Source organism: Erinaceus europaeus, chromosome 21 (assembly GCF_950295315.1).
Source record: "Erinaceus europaeus chromosome 21, mEriEur2.1, whole genome shotgun sequence".
NCBI classification, from domain to species: domain Eukaryota; kingdom Metazoa; phylum Chordata; class Mammalia; order Eulipotyphla; family Erinaceidae; genus Erinaceus; species Erinaceus europaeus.
This window is the reverse complement of record NC_080182.1, coordinates 35,542,334-35,564,281: the sequence shown is the minus strand read 5'-3', so window position 1 is coordinate 35,564,281 and position 21,948 is coordinate 35,542,334. Positions and strand designations below refer to the sequence as shown.

General features: G+C 40.2%; 1 protein-coding gene across 1 annotated transcript in view; it reads left to right on the top strand.

Annotated features, from left to right (window-relative positions):
- COL6A5 (collagen type VI alpha 5 chain) overlaps positions 1-21,948 on the top strand; it is a 124,582-nt gene that overhangs the window by 43,434 nt on the left and 59,200 nt on the right. Inside the window, exons 17-29 of the mRNA XM_060180823.1 lie at positions 556-618; positions 1,247-1,312; positions 2,117-2,170; positions 9,033-9,068; positions 9,736-9,798; positions 10,854-10,916; positions 12,370-12,432; positions 13,658-13,720; positions 15,640-15,690; positions 15,802-15,837; positions 17,189-17,251; positions 18,299-18,361; positions 21,812-21,847. Coding sequence (XP_060036806.1) covers positions 556-618; positions 1,247-1,312; positions 2,117-2,170; positions 9,033-9,068; positions 9,736-9,798; positions 10,854-10,916; positions 12,370-12,432; positions 13,658-13,720; positions 15,640-15,690; positions 15,802-15,837; positions 17,189-17,251; positions 18,299-18,361; positions 21,812-21,847 — 720 coding nt within the window. The remainder of the gene's footprint in view (positions 1-555; positions 619-1,246; positions 1,313-2,116; positions 2,171-9,032; positions 9,069-9,735; positions 9,799-10,853; positions 10,917-12,369; positions 12,433-13,657; positions 13,721-15,639; positions 15,691-15,801; positions 15,838-17,188; positions 17,252-18,298; positions 18,362-21,811; positions 21,848-21,948) is intronic.

Sequence of the window (21,948 nt, the reverse complement as noted above, 5' to 3'; positions counted from 1 at the left end):
GCAAAGACCCAGGCTTGGGCGAGTGTGGTGGGGAGGATCTGATGTAGGGTGACAGTGGATACTCCCTGTGGAGGTTTGCTGTGGGCAGTGAACTGTAGGTATTCGAAGTTGCTAGACTGGGCTGGGCTGCCCAGTGCAGCCCTCACTAGAAATCTGTGACTGTTTAATTCAGTTTCAAGTGAAAATTGTTTACTCTTTTTAACCAACCATACTAGCCACATTTCATATACCAAATGGCCACATGAATCCAGTGGTTACCATATGGGTCAGGTGAGGTTGGGAGCAAGCCCATCCCTACAGAAAGTTCTATTCAGACAGCACTGTGCTAGACCATGAGGAAGCTTCCTGTTTCTCATTTCCACCATAGATGACTCTCACCATACCCTTAAAGTTGCATGTAGTGTTCCTTGAGAAACCCAAGAGAATCTGAGTGTGAGATATATCATTTCGTCTGACTGATTTCTCAACCCCTAAACACATAAAACAACTGGCACTTTAATTCTCTTATAAAGCTGTGCTACAAGTGTTTGTAGAAGCTCATTTTATTTCTTTCAGGGAAGCCCAGGTTCCAGAGGAGCCCCTGGTGTATACGGAGAAAAGGGATTCCGAGGGGATCCTGTAAGTTACTTCAGCCGGGTGGACTCTGGCTTGGGTATTTTCTGCAGGTCCTAACTCATTTCCCTTGCGTCTTGTGCTATTCTAGTGGTAAATGCCTGTCTTGGGAGTGGGGGTGGTAGGTGTTGACCAAGGCTTATTTACTTGGGAAAAACCTGTCTTCATCTGATCAGAATTGATTACATTAGGCCTTAAGAATAAGATGAACCTAACGTTCTATCTTATTCGTCCTTACACTGCATTGAGGCTTTCAGGTTGCTTTGGTGTTGGTGGGAATTTCCATAGGTTTGTCTGTTGCACTGAAAGTCTTTCAGATTTCCCACTGCAGAATCTATTTCATGGGGTCTTGAAGGGGCATAGCATGTTCGAACCAGTGAGTCTATGAAGCTCCATTACAGAGAAGGAGAAATCACCATGGCTTCAGTAAGCATGCTTATAAGGCTTCGTGTAAGAAATACTCTCTTCAAACTTAAGGAAATACTTCTTTCGTTCTTCAAAAATAATCTTCTTAGTTTCAAATATGTATAATTTTCTCCTACCTTTCATCATGTAATCCAGTTTAGCTAAACACTTGACTACATGCCATTTAGGGGAGGGAGAATACTGAAATATTTCTTCTCTCTCCCTCCAGGGAAATGCAGGAACAAATAATAACATCAGAGGAAGAAAGGGCTCCAAAGGAGAACAAGGAAGACAAGTAATTGGATTTATTTTCTGTATTTAAGTTGGTGAATTCTGTTTTTAACTTGAAGCTTTCATAAAGTTTAATTATCTAGTAAAAATATATAACCCTTATGTAACTGGGTAAAATATCCCTAGGGATACAGTTAAAAGCCATGTATTTTGGGGTGGCCTAGTGGTGGCTCAGCAGGTTAAGCGCACATAGCATGATACACAAGGACCGGCACAAGGATCCCGGTTTGAGCCCTTGGCTCCCCACCTGCAGAGGACTTGCTTCACAAGCTGTGAAGCAGGTCTTCAGGTGTCTATCTTTCTCTGCCCCTCTCTGTCTTCCCTTCCTCTCTCCATTTCTCTGTGTCCTATCCAACAACAGCAGCAACAACAGTGGGGAAAATAAAATGGCTGCCAGGAGCAGTGGATTCATAGTGCAAGCACAGAACCCCAGCGATAACCCTGGAGGCAAAAAAAAAAAAAACAAATAAAAATAAATAAATAAAACTAACAGCCATATATATATATATATATATATATATATATATATATATATATATATATATATTTAAATAAGTAAATTGGTTGGAGTTACTTAACTGTGGTCAAAATTACCAAGTTTCTGATGGGTGATGTTACTCCATGGGAAAACTGATAGCAGCAGCATGGCTTAAAGAGTCATTTTCCTTGCTAATGGATTGATACCCAGTAGTGTTAAAATGCAAAACGATTCAAACTTGGCATACTTGCTCTGTTGATTGAATAGTGCTTAGTGTTTTCTTGCTTTGTAATTACTTGAGAATCCTTCGCTTTATGATTCCATTTCTAGGGTAGAACTGGACAGAAAGGAACAAATGGCAGCCCTAGTTCCATAGGAATCAGAGTAAGTATTTTAATGAACATTGATTTCCTCCTCTCTTTATCACCTAAAGATACCTTAGAGATTTCAAAATAGTCTCCACTGCCAAGTGGGCTGATTCAGCGCTGGTCCAAGGCTGGTCCACCAGTGTCATCTGGGATCCAGTAGTGAGGGGCTGCTCCTTGCAATGTGGTGTACAGCAGCTCCACTCTCTGTCTTCTAGGGGGTGACACCCTTCTTCCCAGCAGTGATAACCCACAAATATCAACAGATTTATCAAGTGTCCGTAGGGTGTAGTGCGAGTGGGAGTGGGAGTGGGAAAATCACCTATGTCTGAAACCCACTTCTACAGTGGACTCTTCCCCCCACACCTATGGACATTGAATTATTGATAAAGGGGCCCGAAATATTAAATGGAAGAAGGAGGCTCTCTTCAATAAATGGTGCTGGGAAAACTGGGTTGAAACTTGCAGAAGAGTGACACTGAACCACTTTATCTCACCAGAAACAAAACTCAACTCCACCCACTCTTCCTTTTCTTGCCCACCATCCTAGTGTTTGACTGTCTTTGAAAAGAGTCAGGACTTTGAATATAAATTCTTCCTGTAGTTCTGAACTAATATAAGAATGTTAGCAAGTCTGAGATAATGTAAGAATGTTATGAATAGCATAGCTCCTTCTCTTCATATGTTGCCAATAAGAAAGAACAATGATAAAATATTTTTTCTCTTGATGAATCAAAATACTGGCAATTAGAGCCGAACCACTGTCAACCTCAACCTTCTAACCTGATATCAAGCCTACAGCCAGAAACATTGGATTTCCCTTTTTTAAAAAAAATTAATTAGTGATTTAATAATGATTGACAAGATTGTGGCACAGGAAGGGTACAATTCTATACACTTCCCATCATCAGAGTTCCATATCCCATCTCCTTCATTGGAACCTTCCCTATTTTTTATCCCTCTGGGAGTATGGACCAAAGATCTTTATGGGGTGCAGAAGGTAGAAAGTCTGACTTCTCCACTGGATATGGGCATTGAAAGATCGATCCAGTCCCCCAGTTAGTTTCTGTCTTTCCCTAGTGGGGCAGGGCTGTGCTTCATTCTCTTTTTATGATTTCCAAGCTGGGTGTGTGATAAAGGGATTTCCAACACATTATAAAAGTCATCTCTAACTTCAGTAGTCACAAGAGAAAAGAGATCTTTTGGATGTTCATTAAAAGGAAAGAGAAATCCAATCCCTACACCTATTGACATCTGATAATTCAATAGGACTATATATTAACACCATACCCGGCACCCAAGGTCTGTGTCCTTACCCGCATCCTCCTGCATTGGAGTTGAAAATCTACCCTCTTCCTCCCCCAGAGTTTTTTTTTTTTTTTTTTTTTTACTTTGGCGTAATACTCCAAACTCAGTCAAATTCTGCTTTGCATTTTTCCTTTCTGTGTTTCTTCCTCAACTTATGTTTATGAGTGGGATTGTCTCATGTATCTCTTTCTCTTTCTCACTTCTCTCAATATAACTCCTTCTAGCTCCATCCAAGATGGGATGAAGAAGGTGGGTTCATTATTCTTAATAGCTGAGTAGTATTTTATTGTGTATATATATCACAACACTCTCAGCCACTCAACTGTTGTTGGGTACCTGGGTTGTTTCTGGGTTTTGGCTATTACAAATTGTGCAGCTATGAACATGGGTGTACATATATCTTTTTGGATAGGTGTGTTTGACTCTTTAGGATATATCTGTAGGAGAGGAATTACTGGGTCATAAGGAAGGTCTATTTCTGGCCTCCTGAAGATTCTCCAGACTACTCTTTACAGGAGTTGGACCAATATACATTCCCACCAGCAATGCAGTAAGGCTCCTTTGTCCCCACAATCTCTCTAGCATTTGTTGTTGCTGTTGTTTCTGATGTATGACATTCTCACAGGGGTGAGGTGGTATCTCATTGTTGTCTTTATTTGCATTTCTCTGACAAACAGCAACTTGTAGAAAAATTTCATATGTCTGTTGGCCTTTTGTAGCTATTCTGTGGTGAATATTCTGTTCATATCCTCTCCCCACTTTTGAATTGGGTCATTTGCTTTTTTGCTGCTAAGTTTAGTGAGTTCTTTATATATTTTGATTATTAGCCTCTTGTCTGATGTATGGCATGTAAAGATCTTCTCCCATTCTGTGAGGGGTCTCCTGGTTTGGGTGGTGGTTTCTTTTTCTATGCAGAAGCTTTTTAAATTGATGTAGTCCCACTGGTTTAGTCTTCCTTGTAATTGGGTATGTATCATCAAAGATACCCTTGAGATTTAGATGGGAAAGTGTTCTACCAATGTTTTCCTCTAAGTATTTGATAGTTCTTGTTTAACATCCAGGTCCTTGATCCATTTGGAGTTGACTTTTGTTTCTGGTGAGATAAAGTGGATCGGTTTCTTTTTTCTGTTTTAACATGTTTTAACCCATTTCTTCCAGCACCATTTTTTGAGGAGACCTTCCTTTCTCCATTTAATGGTTTGGGCTCCCTTACCAAAAATTAGATGGCCATAGGTGTAGGGATTAGATTTCCCTTTCCTTTTAATGAATAGCCAAAAGCTCTCTTTTCTCTTTGTGAACTACTGAAGTTAGAGATGACTTTTATAATGTGTTGGAAAATCCCTTTATCACACACTCAGCTTGGAAATCATAAAAAGAGAATGAAGCTCAGCATCCTAGTTTTGGCCCAGAGTTTTGTTCCAGAGGGACAAACAACACTTGTTGTTTTCTATTATAAACTTGGAATCTTCTCATCACCTTCAAGGCGGTGACTGATTGCCTTTCTCTCTTGGGGATGGATAGCAGAGAAATGTGTTTTCATTCTTTTTGCCTTTGTTCATCTTACAGCATAGCTAGGAAGAAAAGGGTTCTACAGTTGAATGGCTTTGACTTCCTGGTAATTCTGGCAAAGACCTTGAGCACTTTGCCCGCTTTCCCCACATAAGAGAATTAAAATTAATCAGAGGGAGTAAAAGAGCAACAAGATGAGTGAAATGCTATTAATTTAAAAATGATTTTTTTTTGGCTTGAAAGAGCATAACTCTAGTATGAAATAGCTTTATAGTTGTAACCACCAAGCAGGCACCTAAAAAATGACAGGATAGAGGTCAGTTGGGAGATTAATAGCCAGTCAATTACTTTGTCGTTCCGAGAACAGGAGGCTCTCAGTCACCCTCGGCCACCCTTGCCCACATGCCAGCCCATCACCTCCTTTGTAACCTGTTTCCTCCTCACTCAAATAAGACACCTGAGATAGAGAACATGAAGTTTTTGTTTCTTCCCCATCTTTTTTTTTCTTTTCTTTTTTCCTAAGATTTTTTAAAAAACTTTTTTCTATCAGTGATTTAATATTGACTAATAATCCTATAAGATAATAAGGGTATAGTTCTACAACTTTCCCATCACCAGAGTTCTGTGTCCTCATTCTCTGCTGAAACTGCAGTTATTCTCCAAAGGTCACAGATATGGACTGATTATCTATCTATCTATATCTGTATATGATTTTTGCCCATTTTTATTCATTTGTATGGTTCTACCATCACTTCCTTTCTAAGTCACACCTCTGTTTATTGCTATTTCTGAGTATCTTTCCTTTTTCTTCTTCACTCTCAGATAAAAGAAACCATACCTGACTTGCTCTGGTGTTTTCCAAATTCACTTCTCTTTCATTGATGGTATACAAAGATTTCTGGTGACAAAATGTTTTGGATCCCGATGGAACTAGGATTCTTATTGTCTCCACCTATCACCCCTCCCCTCCCTCTGGGAGTATGGGTCAATTTTTTTTTTTTTTCATCCAGAGCACTGCTCAGCTCTGGCTTATGGTGGGGAAGGGGATTGAACCTGGGACTTTGTCTTTTTTTTTAATATTTATTTATTTATTCACTTTTGTTGCCCTTGTTTTTTATTGTTGTAGTTATTATTATTGTTGTTGAACCTGGGACTTTGGAGCCTTAAGCATGAGAGTCTCTTTGCATAACCATTATGCTATCTACCCCTGCCCATGGACCAAAATTCTTTTTTGGGGTCCAGAAGGTGGGAGTTCTACCTTTTGTGATTACTTCTCCACTGGATGTGGACATTGGCATGTTGATCCATATACCCTCAGCCTGTTTCTCTCTTTCCCTAGTGGGGCAAGGCTCTGGAGAGGTGTGGTTCCAGGACATAGTGGTGAAGTTGTCTGCTGAGAGAGATCAGGATGGTATTGTAGTAGTATCTTCAAGTTGGTGGCTGAAAGGCAGTAATATATAAAGCAGTATAAAATGCTTAATGAACCGAACCAAAAATTAGGAATAGAGCAGATGAGAATAGGGACTTTAGGGTCCCTTATCTAGGATGTCTATTTCAGGTAGGTTCCTAGGGGCCCATGACTTTAGTGACCTTTGCTTGAACTTGATAGGTGGACTAGGAATATTGTCTGGGGAGATGGAGTCAGGGATGAGAATAGAACCTGAAAGCTGGATGAGGGCAGAGAGCAGCTCCCAAACTTGAAATATATATTTAGCTGTTTACCATATCGATCTGACCTGGGACCCATATATACTCATATTTAGCACAGGAACCTGTGTTATCCCATGTTAAAGACCATGGTCATAGCTGGGAACATTATAGGCCAGCTAGACCATTAGGACCAGTCTTCCTCAGGTGGCAGAGTAGGATGGCCCAGCCTCCCTTCACGGAGTAGGGGAGTCTTCCTATTGCTAGTTTATAGTGAGGGTAAGGTCTTGGAAAGGCCCACAAGAGGACTTATGATGATTTTCCTTCCCTCACCTTTCTATAGAATTCTTTTTGAAAGTCAGGGTGCTAAAGGTGAGCTGCAAGTTCTGAAAACAGGTTAATGTGAGATGTTGCACCAACACAGTGACTTACACACACCGTGCATGGATGTGAAATTGTACCTCTGAAATTTTACAATTTTATAAAACTTTGTCAAATTACCAATTAAAAAAAAGTCTAAAAAAGATATGACTTCCAGTGTGACAGAATTTTGGTTTATGTAAACAGATTATTGCACCTGATATTGCCGAAGCATTTGGTCTGGGTACTAAAACCACTGCATTTGAAACTATACCCAGAATCTATTGCTTATAGCCTGTCACATGCAGGAAAGGCTGGTAAATAATAGTATTTATATGTGTAGCTTCTATTGATTGTATGGCCTTCATTATATCACATTCAAATATTAACTCACTTCATTTTCATGACAAATCTGTGAATAAATGTTACTATTCCATATATTTACATCTATTTCACAGACAGGGCAAATCAAAGAGTTTTGTGTGACTTGATCAGCGTTAGTACGCTGTAAGTGGCAGTTATTCTGCAATATTGTCTGGGGATAAAACTAACATCATTTACTCTTTGCTTTGTTATAGTGAATCTTGTTTCACCTATAATATTATGCCAGCTCTAAGTGTGGAGTGCAGGGATCCAGTGTTTGTGTACACTGAGAAGTGATAGCCAAAATGAGTATAGTTGGCAACATTTTTTCATACCTTTGCTTTTGTAATGGAGAGAACTATGATGTCATATAAGCTGTGGTGCAAACTTTATTTACTTTTTCTCCTCTGATTTCATTTGTCAAGAGCTCTATTAGTTATATCAAGGTACGGTCTGCTGGCAGGTTGCAGTGGGTAACTTCTCCCAAAGGGTATATGCACATAAAAGGCAAAGCTTATATTAATCGAGGTATAGGATTCTAGTGGAAGAATTCTAATCATAAGCCCACTAGATGGAGGTGATAGCTGTTCAGATAGTTTTACACTAGATAACTTCATAAAGTGGATAGTTGAAATGAAACAAGTTTAGGGGCCGGGCAGTGGCACAAATAGTTGAGCACACATGTTACAAGGCACAAGGACCCACATTGACGTCCCCAAGCTCCCACCTGCCAAGGAAAAGCTTTACAAGCGGTAAAGCAGTGCTGTGGGTGTGTGTGTGTCTTTCTCTCTCCCTCTCTATCTACCTCATCCCTCTCAATTTCTCTCTGTTTCTAGCCAATAAATACAATTTTTAAAAAATGAAAGAAAATAAGTCTGAAGTAATTTTCTTGCCTACCTTTCTGAGTGAATGAAGTCTGTACAAGTGTTGTTTTGCACTTAAAATAATGGTAGTTGTTTCTTACAACATGAACTGTGGTTCCATATGGTTCCACAGCTCTCTGACTGAGGCAGGGTTGGGGCTGGAGTGCATGAGCTCAAATTATACTGCTGCTGTTTATGGAAGAGAAGTTAAGATACAGGTCTTCTAGCTAGATCTCTCTCTAGAAAGAAGATGGGAGGGCAAAGGTAGCCACTAGGCGGTGAGCCTGAGCTGGCAACATGAATTTACTTCTCTAAAGGTGTGGACGGGGGCTACTTCAGTGATCTGCCTGGCTTTGTTCAGATGAATGTGATGGTGCTGAATGGACCGCCACATAGCTAAGCAGACCCTATTAGCTACTCCTTCCTTGTAGAACACCACAGATCAAACCCCAGTAGGTGAACGCATGTGAAAGCCCTACCCTAAGGTCAGGGACCCAGAATGGAGAGGTGTATGTCTCACAACTCATTCAGCTTCTGATCAGCAGACAGTACTTGATGGGATTTACCAGAGAGGGAAAAGTAGGACTTTTAGAAAAGTAATGACTTTTAGAGTGGCTTGCAATCAATCCCCTAAATGTTAGTCTGTAATTAAGTGCCCAGTGTGAAAACTTGTCTTCAGAAAGTGCCGTTTCTGTGAGCTTCTCATTACTTAGGACTGAGAAGGTACTTTGCTTTGCCTTTAAGGACCCTTCATGTAGATTCCACCCCCACCCCCACCCCCACCTCTGGCTTCTCTCTTTCTAACACTTTTTTTTTTTTATTCTGCTCTAGGGAAGAGGAGGTCAAAGAGGACCCCCAGGTGCCCCAGTAAGTATCCTTTACTTCCTGTTCTCCCCCACGTCCATGGGAGAAGGAGTCAAGGAGGTAGCCCCCATGCTCACAGCACTGGGTGTGAATGAGCATTCAAAGAGGTTGTGAGAAGCCGGGAGCATGGGTTCATTCTCACCGACAGAGGGGAAACTCAAGCGTCCCTCAGCTCAGCTGCCGGGAACAGGATGGATCCCACTACAGGCAAAGCCTCCATCACCAACACCTCACCTCACAACAAGAGAATTGGTGCAGTCTCAGACATGTGCTTGGCTGCTTTCCTTGTATATTGGGAATTGACTGTAGGAGAAGGTCTCAGTCTCTCTTACTACCTTTTTCTTTCTTTTTCTCTTTATCAATGAAAGCATCACTCCAGTGCATGGGATCCCATGAAAGGAAGTCAGGACTTTACACATGCAAGCCCTGCACTCTGCCATTGTGCCAACTTTCCCATCCTGAGACTTTCTTTATGACAATACAAAAGTAACTTGTGCTCACTTCTTAGCATGGAAGAATAAAATCCTTGGCAGAGTATGGGTGAACTCACCGGCATACAGAATAGCACCTATGTACCCTAAACCATAGTACTAGGTACTAGGGAGAAAAAAAATTCTATCTGGAAACTAAGTGAAAAAATAGATCTGAACATTGAAAACTTGCTCATCAGGGGAACCCAGGAGCTCCAGGACCGAAAGGTGAACTGGGCGCTGAAGGATTACAAGGACCACAGGTATGTTGGAAAACTTTCACGAATCTTGATAAACAAATCCAAGTTGTGCTGATAGATGTTTATTTCTCTCTTTAGTCTCTTTTTGTGTCTTTGCCAGAGTGAGATAAAGTGTTTTTTTTTTTTTTCCTTTCTCTCTTCTTTCTTTTAAAGTTAGGCTGCAAGATTATAGGATTACAAGGTATAGTTCCACACCACACTCACAACCAGTTCTGTGTTCTCACCCTCCCACCCCTCAAAGATAATCACCATAATTTTCACAAGTCTCAAAAACAGTTTGTTTTTATTTGTTTGTTTTTTGCAAGTTTATGAGTACCGTTCTCTAGACATCATATGTGACTAAAACCATCCGGGAGTTGTCCTTCATCTCTTTGCTTATTTTACTAAGCATAATCACCTCTAGTTCCATCCTTTTTTATGTTTTATTTAATTAATTTATTTATTTATTTATCTTTATTGAGGGAATTAATGGTTACAGTCAGCAGTAAAATACAGTAGTTTGTACAGGTGTAACATTTCTCAGTTTTCCACATAACAATTTAACTCCCTTGAGATTCTCTGCTGTTATCATGTTCCAGGGCTTGAACCCTACCCCCCACCTCAATGTCTTTCACTTTGGTGCAATACACCAACTCCAGTCCAAGTTCTGCTTGGTGTTTTCCCTTCTGTTCTTATTTTTCAACTTCTGTCTATGAGTAGGATCCTCCCGTATTCATTCTTCTCTTTCTAGCTCATCTCACTTAATATGATGTCTTCAAGTTTCATCCAAGATGAGGTGAAGAAGGTGAATTCACCATTTTTAATACCTGAGTAGTATTCCATTGTGTATGTAGACCACAACTTACTCAGCCACTTAAGAGATGAAGTTCTTATACCCAAGCAGTGACGTCCTTACTAAATGTGTACCTCAGAGTCTGGGTCTTTCCTTGACTTCTCATCTAAGATATACTGAATTCCAGAGTTCAAATGATGTTTGAAGGGTTGGATCATTTCTTTTCTATGGGAATGTTTTGAAAGCATTAATAAAGAATGTAAATTATCTTTTGTCTCCACAAAAGGGGTCAACTGGAATACCTGGCAGAAAAGGAGAGGTGGGAAATCCTGGCCATAAAGGACCTCAAGTGAGTCACCCAATCTGGGGCTGGGAGATATCATAATGGTTATGCACAAGGCTTTCATGCCTGAGCCTATAGGGTCTTGGGTTCAATCCCTAGCACCACCGTAAACTACAATTGAGTGGTGCTTTGGAAAAATAAATAAATAAATAAATAAATAAAATGTCTCCAACTCTTATTATCCCTTGCTTCAGAAATATCTTCATCTATGGTGGATTTAGACACCTGAAAATTTCAAATCCTGATTCATTTTTCTGTTCTTTTCTTCCTCTTAAAATGAACTGTGCCTTTCACACTCCCATTAACAATAGAGATTGGAAGTTGGTCCTACAGCCCCTCCCTACTGAAATGCATTTGCTTCCTAAATTTGGCTTTGAATTCACACTCTGAATCTGTTTGGTTCCTGAGTTTCTGACCGTGAGTAATGAGAATTTTGAATAATGAAGGGTTTATATGAAAAAATGTTCTGGATCTTTTCAGTTCTTCAGCTCAGATATTAAGAGTTCTAAAAGCAAGGATTCCTTGTGTCTCACAGTTTTCTGCCTAATGTATTGTGAGATTATTTATTTATTTATTTATTTATTTATTTTTGCCTGTTTTCAGATTGGGAAACTGAAACCTTTGCTGTATAGCATTTTGACAAGTATCTATTTTTATAGATTCCATATGAGATTGTTTCATATTAAAGAGAAACCAGAGCACTATTCTGGTATATGTAGTTCCAGGAATTAAACCAGGAACCTCTGGCATGCAAGTCCCTTTCTCTCTAACACCTGGGCCAAACACCATTTTGCATGTGTGCATGGGACAGAGCACAAAAGTGCTAGCTACCCCAAAGTGCAATGTCTTATTCTACTAAAACGAGTGCATTCTAACACATTTTGCCACATCCTGGAACAAGCCGAGAGTTTTTTGTGTCTCACCAAGGCCCCCTAGAGACTAGTGGTGTCCTGCTCTCTAACCAGGTCCTAACCTGTATCATCTGAGTTCAGCCCAGATGCCTCTCTCCCCCTGGACGACTGGGTCTGTTGTGAAGGAGTTGTCTAGATGTTGGTTGAAATGACAGGAAGAAAAGTATGTCTATGGAAGTCGGGCAGTAGCACAGCGGGTTAAGCGCACGTGGCGCAAAGCGCAAGGACCTGCGTAAGGATCCCGATTCGAGCCCCCGGCTCCCCACCTGCAGGGGAGTCGCTTCACAGGCGGTGAAGCAGGTCTGCAGGTGTCTATCTTTCTCTCCCCCTCTCTGTTTTCCTCTCCTCTCTCCATTTCTCTCTGTCCTATCCAACAACGACATCAATAACAACAACAATAATAATCACAACAATAAAACAACAAAGGGCAACAAAAGGGAGTAAATAAATAATTAAAATATATATTCTTTAAAAAAAGAAAGAAAATAAAAGAAAATCTACTAAGTCCTGCTGCAGTGCCAACATCTGTATCTTTTATTCTCTTTCAGGGTCCAAATGGGCCAGTGGGAGCTAAAGGGAGTGATGGAAGACCTGGGTTGTTGGGGAAAAAAGTAAGTGCTACTTTTCCCAGGCTGCAAGTCTCCAGGATGAATACTCCTTCATTCTCTTCTAGGTTTCCATGTTGCAATTCCTCGCGTAACTGAATTCAGGAACCATCAACCACCCCCTCACCTCCCCAATTTATTCCTTCCCTTGAGCAAAGAATTTCTAATGGCTTATTCATCTCAGGAGAGACCCAGAAGTGTCACCCATCATGAGTCAGCCCCCAAGCCCCCTCCATTCCCTGACTTCCCCACTGTGTGGATTCAGTAGGTAGCAGCGTCCAGTGCAGAGCAGGACCAGCAGAAGTCAAGTCTGTTTGTGCCTGCAGTTCTCTGCCTGACTCAACTTCTGCTTTGGAGTGGCTGTGCTGGAGCTTATCAGAGAGCAAATTACTGACCTAAATAGCATTTCACTCCCCTGTCTAAAACCCTTCAGTCCTTCCCTAGGGTGAGCTTTACTTGGGAACTGTGAAGTCACAGAAAGGTTTAACCTAGGCCCTATTTCTTGCTTTTATTATTTTGTTTTGTTTTGTCACCAGGATTATTCCACAGCTCCATGCCAAGTATGATTCTACTGTTACTGGCATAATGGTGTATTTTCTCCCTTTCCTAAATAGAGGGTGAGAGGCAGAGGGGGACAGAGAGATGATCTTGGTCACTCATTTCCTTCTGTACGCCCCATGCTTCCCACCAATGCCTCTCTTTTACTTGGATCATCCTCCAAGTTTCCTCTCTCTTTCTTCCAATGCACGTGACCCCGTGTTCAAGCTCTATCATCCCTGTTATTTTCCTTTAGAAAGATGGCCTCTGAGGCCCCACCTACTCCAGTTTACTTTCTCCTTCTCTTTGTCCCTTAGGCATCCTGAACTTTATCACACAAGCTTGGAATTGCCTGTCTGATTGTTCTCCTTTCTAACCAGACTATGCCTGGTGAGGGCAGGTTCACATCTGTTAGGACCAACAGTTTATTTCTCAGGACACTAAATGGATGGGAAATAAATGAACATTTCCATAAAGTAACTTCTCCACTCTTTGCCTTCTCCTTCAGTATTTCTACGATACTGAGAAAGTGGCACTTGAGTCTGATTCTGCATTGAGCCCGTGACTTTTGCTTGTTTTTGGGAAGAATTGAAGTTTCACTGAGAACTTGAGTCCATCACATGGATAGAAATTCCCAAGGTAGAAGCCAAGCTTGATTTTCCTGACCTGAAGCCCTTCTTTTTTCACTTCGTAGGGAGAACCTGGACTTCTTGGAGATCCAGGACCACAGGGGCAAGTGGGCCAGCGAGGAAAGCAGGTATAAAGTTTCGGGACCCCTGTCTTCTCGGTCCCAAGTGCTTAGTGCTTAGTTCTTTGGTCTTTACTAAAGAGGGAGACTGGCACCATCATCAGATGAAGCCCCTGGCAGCACTTCTTTCTCTCGTTCGTTCTTTCTTCCTTCCTTCCTTCTCCCCCCCCCCCCCCCCCAGCACTGCTCAGCTCTGGCTTATGGTGATGTGGAAGTTTGAACCTGAGACTTTGGAGCCTCAGGCATGAGAGTCACTTTGCATAACCATTATGCTATCTACCCGCCCCTCTGTCAGCACTTTCTACCATCACCCCTGTGCTCCTTTCTTTCTGTAGCTTGTCTTATTATTCAGTTGAGGAAAACAGGATATTGAGAGAGCATGATGGAGAAGTTAGACCATGGCATTTAAATATTTGAATAACCCATTGGCCAGAGAGATGCATACCAGCTGAGAAAACAACAGTGCTCATTTTGCCCTGTCTCATTGACCTCTAGGAAGATGACGACGGGAAGAGGAAGGTAGGGCAGGGAATGGGGCACCCGTTCTGTTTGCTCTGACTGTACCAGGACCTCAGTCTGTGGAGTAGCCACTACTGAAAACTGGTTTCGTTACCTTTTGAAAATATGATTTATTTATAAATGTTATGTGTAGATAGTTTACCAACTATCAAAGTTGTGAAATGGGGGAGAAAAAAATGAACCCAAAACTCTAGCACTTTTTTGATATTTATTAACTTCTTGTAACTGCCCAAAAGAAATTCCTCTTATCAATGTATCCTGAGTTTATTTCCAGGTCATTTCATTCCATTCCATTTGTCCCTCAAGGTTACTTCTTAGAGCTTAAAAAATATTATACTGACTTCACATGATTTATTTCATTTAATCAATATATTAGTAGATATAGTTTCCACTGTCATAAACAATATATCAATGAACACTCATGCCTACTAATTTGGGGGACAGAACAATGATTAGTTCATACGTAAAAGTGCCTAGAAGTAGCCTGGATGGGAAAATAAATAATATCTATAGTTTCCATTAAGACTTCAAACCCTATTGCAAAGTACACTGGGAAAATTTAAGTAATACAGGTATCCTTATGCTATTGAAGAGAGTACTTCTGAGCAGTACCACCCACAATGGGTATTGTCACCTGCTGTAGTTCATCTTCCCCAACTTTATTGAAAAAGAAGATAATTCATTATTGTTTAAAACTTATTACTTTTTTTGTTACTAGTAACAATAAACATATCTCTGGGTCTACTGGCCACTTATAACTAGTGACAATAGGGAGTTGGGCAGTAGCGCAGGGGGTTAAACACTCATGGTGTGAAGTGCAAGGACCAACATAAGGATCCTGGTTCGAGCCCCGGCTCTCCTGGCTCCCCACCTGCAGGGGAGTTGCTTCACAGGTGATGAAGCAGATCTGCAGGTGTCTATCTTTCTCTCCTCCTCTCTATTTCTCTCTGTCCTATCTAACGGCAATGATATTCGATGATATTAATAACAACAACAATAACTATAACAACAATAAGGACAACAAAAGGGAAAACAAATAAGTAAATATAAAAAATAACTAGTGACAATAAACATTTCTTCAGTCTACTAGCCATTTATAATCTTGGAGCTTGCTCACCCATGCTCTGTGGACCAGACCCTGGTTTTCCAGATCAGTGGCTTCGTAAGTCATGGATGACGATCTCTGTGCTTCCTGCAACATTTGTAGAGTTGATCAAATTACCAGAACAAGCACCAGGAAATGAAGGCAACCCAGAAACATGCACACTCCTAGAATTCAAGGCCATGGACTAGGTTCTCTACACTTGGAAATACTCGGTTCTTTTCTCCTGACACCATAACTTTTCCCAGGTATAAGTAATAACTAATTGTTAGTTTTGAGGAGTTGAAATGATTCGGTGTTTTCACAGGGAGATAATGGCATCCCAGGCTACGGTCCGATGGGACGAAAAGGAGTAAAGGTAAATATAGAAAGCAATTATTTTTTAGTTGATAAGTTAACTCTAAAGGATATAAGAAGATACCATATTATAGAAGTAGTATGATGACTTTGTCCGTTACTTAAATTTTAGGGCCCAAGAGGATTTCCTGGTGATATGGGGCAAAAGGTATCGTGTTCCTGACCTTTTGAAATTACCATGATCTTAACATTCTACTTGACAATTGAGATAAGTCTGTAGGTCTAGATGAAATAGAGCAACAACCACAAGAAAAGTGATGAAATGTTTAGATCCTCATGTTTAGTTCCTGTGAACCTGTTGTTTGCTTATTGATTTCTTTGCCTTGATGCTGTCATTCAAAACTCTCGACTTCAGTTGCCTATTAGATTGTAATCTATCACCACATTGTACAACTGCAAGTGCCTTCTGCTTCCGTCAGAGTAGTTGATGTTACATCTGTTTTATATACTGGGATTCTGCAATAGGATTTCCAAAAAAATAAAAGGCTGTGCTGTCTTCCATAAAATTGATTCTCAAAAATAAAGTGAGTTAAAAATATAGAATGTCTAATTAAGCAAACAAATAAGCTAAGCAAGACAAATAAGTTATAGGAAAAGAGCTAATTATTTGATAGGATCCTCTTAAATACTATTAAAATTATGAATGACCAAGAGTTTCTTTCCTTTAGTAGAGAAAGAATACAAGAAGGTATTATATCAGTAACTGTTAGAACAAGATTTCTCATTATAGAAGACTGGTTATTAAATTTAACTGATAAAGGGGAAAATAATTCAATTTACAGATAAGTGTGAAATCAACATATTAATAAATAGTCGAGACAGTATCTCACCAAAGTCAGAGTAAAATTTTTCTTGTCGGGAGTCCGGTGGTAGTGCAGCAGGTTAAGCGCATGTGGCACAAAGTACAAGGACCGGTATAAGGATCCCAGTTCGAGTCCTGGCTCTCCATCTACAGGGGAGTCCCTTCACAGGTGGTGAAGCAGGTTTGTAGGTGTCTATCTTTCTCTCTCCCTCTCTGTCTTCCCCTCCTCTCTCCATTTCTCTCTGTCCTATCTAACAACAACAATGATGACATCAATAATGACAACAATAATAACTACAACAACAATAAAAAGACAAGGGCAACAAAAGGGAAAATAAATAAATAATTAAAAAGTTGTATTCTTGTCTTTGACTCTTCCAGAAATCATTCTCATTTAGTATTTTATGTAGTCAATATGTTGTATGCTTTCCCTGCTTCTCAAGCATTTTTCTACAAGTACTTTTAGCAACTAGTTGAAATGTCCATTGCAATAATATTTATGCATAACTGCTTATATTATTAGAAAATGAAAGCCATTTTGGAGAATATCTAAAAATTAATTTTCAAATGACAGAAGATAACATTTAGCATAGTCTGTAGTTACATGGGAACAACTAGGTTTTGGACTAGAGAGAATTAAATTTGATTATCATAATAAAGATTTTGACAACTTGATTTCTTATCTCTGGGTCTTCAGGGTGATATTGGTGATCCTGGAATTCCTGGGGGACCTGGACCCAAAGGATACCAGGGAGTAACTGTAAGTGGACTATTATTCTAGAAATAATAAATGTTTCTTTTGAACGATTCTGACTTTTATGCTGTCATAGTAAGTTTGATTTATTGATCCAACTTAACATCTGAAATGCCACTGCCCAGCTAGATGACCTTCAGCATGCCCTTGCTGGGTCTCTAGTTCTATAACATGAGAGTTGAACTTACTGACATCTAAGATTAAACTCTAAGAGTCTGTGCTTTTATGAATCCAAACTATTTTAAAGATTTATGGATTGAAACTTGTCTCAGGAAATGTCAGTGTTTTGCAATGTGCTCTAAGGTACATTTTGAAATCCAAATTATTAACCCCGCAAGTGGTTAATAATTTAATCCTGTTGTGTCCCTGGAGATTTCCTGACCAATCCACTACCCCTAACCAAGGTCAAGTGAGGGAGAAGAAGGCTGTTGATCCCTTTTAATTAGCAAAGTGCACAATAGGATGTTAGAAATAGATGTGTTTGAAACAAAATGCTGATATAAGCATCCTTTCAATTTAAAAGTTTATGTGTGATATCGCTGGTCACTGTCAGTATGAAAGAGATGTGATTCACCAGATACTTTCCACTTAGCAAGATAAGTTTCATTAACATTCATACCTGTCACCTTGAAGTAATGAGAATGACATAGCCCATTGAGTCTTCTGATGTGCATGGGATTTTTTTCTTTAATCCTCTACAGGTAGAAAGTTTATTATTATTATTATTATTATTATTATTATTATTATTATATCTCTGAATGCTCCAAGCATATCTGCCTATCCCCCCTTTTTGTTTTTTACCAAAAATTCTATTTTATGACTAATTTAGATTTAAATGTAGTCAATACCACTGCAAACTGTACCAGTAAAATAAGTTAAGAGGAAAATGAATGTTTATCATAGATGGCTCATTTATATTATAAGCAAGCAAGTTATTTGACTTGAATTAATAGTTGCCTTCTTGAAAATATTTCTTGAAATTATGAGGCTTCATGAAAAGTAAGTGGTTCCAGGACAGATGATGTGGAAACTAACGCATATTCTTATCTACAGCTCTCTGGAGGCTCTGAAGGTGCAAAGGGATCTCATGGACACCCTGGTCTTCCTGGCAGGAGAGTAAGTATACATACCCATAGGAATCAATACTGTATGCAGAATAGTCAAGGGAAAGAATATACAATTTAAAGTCAGAAACTTTGAATTCAACTCTGAGTTCCACTTTTTACTGGCTCTGTGCCCTTGGACCAGCCACTGGACTTCTCAGTTTACCACTAAATAGAAATGACATATCCTGCTCTTTCCACCTGGAAGTGTAGCAGTGTAGATAAGATAATCATATGTGAACGCTTGCTCTAAACTATAAAGTTCAATGCAAACACTAGCTGTTCTTGTTGTTTTTGGTGACGTTTTAAACATAAGACTGAGATTGCACAGGTTTTGTAAAGCTTTGTCCTGGCGAAGTTCTATTTCACGAGACAAGCAGATAGTTTCTTCAAACTGTTATTGCTGTGTTCCTAGCCTCAAAATTTAGACTCTAGAGAGATTTAGAAATAGAACTGCAACTTTCTACTCTGATTTCATTACAGGAGAAACGTTACCTCTGGAAACATTCCCAGACAGAGTCAGGCACATCTCCTACTGACAAAATATTCCTGTTTCTATTTTCGTACTTCTCATGGTAGTGTAATGGCTTGTTTGCATGTGTCTCTGCCCTAATGAGCACTGTCAGGTACAAGCAAAATGGAGCTAGTCCATGCACCTTGTGTGGGAGGCATAAGCAGCATTGTATGAGGAGTGGAGAAACTGCTTATTTTGGTTTTTGACTACCTGAAGGGATTTCTTACCTTAGGATTTTTTTTAATTCCCTTTTTGTTGTCCTTGTTGTTTTATTGGTGTGGTTATTATTGTTGTTGGTGGTGGTGTCATCGTTGTTGAATAGGACAGAGAGAAATGGAGAGAGGAGGGGAAGACAGAAAGGGGGAGAGAAAGACAGACACCTGCAGACCTGCTTCACCATGTGTGAAGCGACTCCCCTGCAGTTGGGGAGCCGGGGGGCTCGAACCAGGATCCTTACGTCAATCCTTGTGCTTCACGCCACCTGTGCTTAACTTGCTGTGCTACCGCCCGACTCCCTACCTTAGGATTTTATAAAGAAAACAAAACAGAAAAAAAAACAACATTGGTGTCTAGTGGAAAACTTAATCCACGGTGTAGTGAGAATCAGCTAACTATAAGTGATACTCTGGCATCTCTCTCACTTTCTCTCTCTCTCTCTCTCTCTCTCTCTCTCTCTCTCTCACTCCTCCCTCCTTTCTTCCTTCCTTCTCTTTTCCTTTACTGCTCATTTCTGGCTTATGGTGGTGTCTGAATTGAGCTTGATACCTCTAGTACTTGGGCATGAAAGTCTGTTGTGCTACTAATGGCACAGTCTCCGTGGTCCAGACATAACCTTTTCTTTTACAGTAAGGAGCTGATACTCTTAGTGAGAATCTAGTCTGAGTCAATTTGGTCCGAGTTCATCTTCTTTCCAGATTTTAGAGCTCTCATGTAGGGGTCCCAGTTGTTCCTAGTCTTGTGCTTGGACTTGCTGATCTGATAGAATGTGAATTGTTCTCTCAGGTTGTTGAACTTCTACTTCTGCTTAAAGACTTTTATAAGTCAATATTTTTTTTAAAAAATTTAAATTATCTTTATTTTATTTACTGGATAGAGACAGCCAGAAATCAAGAGGGAAGGTGTGATAGAGAGGGAGAGACAGAGAGACACCTGCAACACTACATCACCACTTGTAAAGAATTCCTCCTGCAGGTGGGGACTGGGGGCTCGAACCTGGGTCCTTGTGCACCGTAATGTGTGCTCAACCAGGTGTGCCAACACCCGGCCCCATAAGTCAGTCTTTTTTATCTTTTCTTCTATATATTTTCTTTGGCAGGGTGGGGGGTAGTAGGGGCCTCTTTGGGTATTCACTAGTCAGAGCTGACTTTTTCAAGTAGAGACAGAGAGAAAGAAATCCTACCGTCAAAGCTTCCTTTAATGAGTCAGTCTGGTCAAGCCTGGGTAGAGTAGCTGGCACAGCAGCACACCACACAACAGGTGAGTTATACTGCCAGTCCTTCAGAGTTCATCTTTTTCTTGGCATTGGTGGTGGTGGGGTAGAGACAAATTGAAAGAAAAGGGGGAAGAAGGTAGAGGAGAGAGAGAAAGAGAGAGAGAGAGAGAGAGGAGACCTGCAACACTGCTTCACTACTCATAAAGCTTTCTTCCTACTGGTGGGGACTCAGGGCTTGAACCCAGGTACGTGCACACTGTAATTCCTCCACCCTCACTTCAAAGTTATTCTTGAATTCAGGACATGTTCTCCACAGTGCAGATTCTCCATAATATCTGAGCACCTACTTCAGTTCTTAGCCCTAATCAGTTGCTCTCAGTTGAACTGATTAGACGTGATTTCCTATTCTTCTGCTTTAACTCTTAAAAGGAAGGATAAGATTCTACATATTTTAGTGGTAATTTTCTGACCTGGATCAAGAAGAAAACCTGCTCACCACTGATAGAATCCTAGGCACCATGCCATGTCTGGGCAACACCACAGTACGTGCTGAGTTACCCCAGCACTCTGCAGATAGTCAGCTAGGATGATGGAGGGGTGGAGAGATGGAAGGGGAGGTGATAGATAAATATATGGTTGGTAGGATAATTGACAGACAGCCTATTTGTCACTTAAAACACACATTCACTGGTTGATGGAGTCGGAATGTTGGTGAAATTCTCTCTCTCCCCCCATTCTCTCCCATTTTTTCTCTCTCTCCCCCATTATCTCTCATTCTCATTCTCTCTCTCTCTCTCTCTCCCCCTGTGTGTGTGTGGATCCAGCATGTCTGCATGTATCAGTTTCCTAAGTACATTCATATCCACAAACATATGAAGAGCTGGCTGTCAAGAAAGTGCCTGATCATGATAAAAGGAACTTAAAAGGGGCAAAGAGAGAAGCTTAAGCTGTTAAGAAATCAGGGTTGATTTTCTTCAGGAATTGTCCTTATTTTGTTTCACTCAGTTTTTTTGTGTTCCTTTGTTCCATAATGTGTCAGTGCACACACTCAATGCTCACTCTATTACATATTGTCTTTGTGTTCTGTGGCTTGCATTTTCATATCATTGTACCTCTGAATTCTTAAGCTCCTCTACTTTGTGCTACCTTTCTACTTACAATGTTAAGGGGTTTTTTTGTGTTTTTTTTTTTTGAGACATGTCCTCTAAATATTATATCTTTATTATAGACATCTTTACCATACCTTTGCTTCTTCATTTCTCACCTGAAAAAATAATTCAGTTCACTCTGGGCAGATTTGAGATGGAAGGAATAAAATTAATGCTCTTGCTGACAGAGGGAAAAGAACATTATAATCCCCTAGCTCAGGAATGCTTTTCACTCACTCTCTGATAACTATGGGGTGTTTAAAGGGTGGTGATTTTTTACTTTTTATTTTTATTTGCTCTTCACTAGTCAATAAGACTACAATTCATATACCAGTAACTTGTTCTGTTTTACTTTTTTTTTCTCCCTAGGGTGCTAAAGGCATGGCGGGACAGCCAGAATACCCTGTATGTATCTTGTTATTCATGAGTGAAAGCCCAGCCCGTCCACTAGGAAACAAACATGACTGCTCACTGTGCTCACGTGTCTTCTCTCTCTTTCCTTTCTA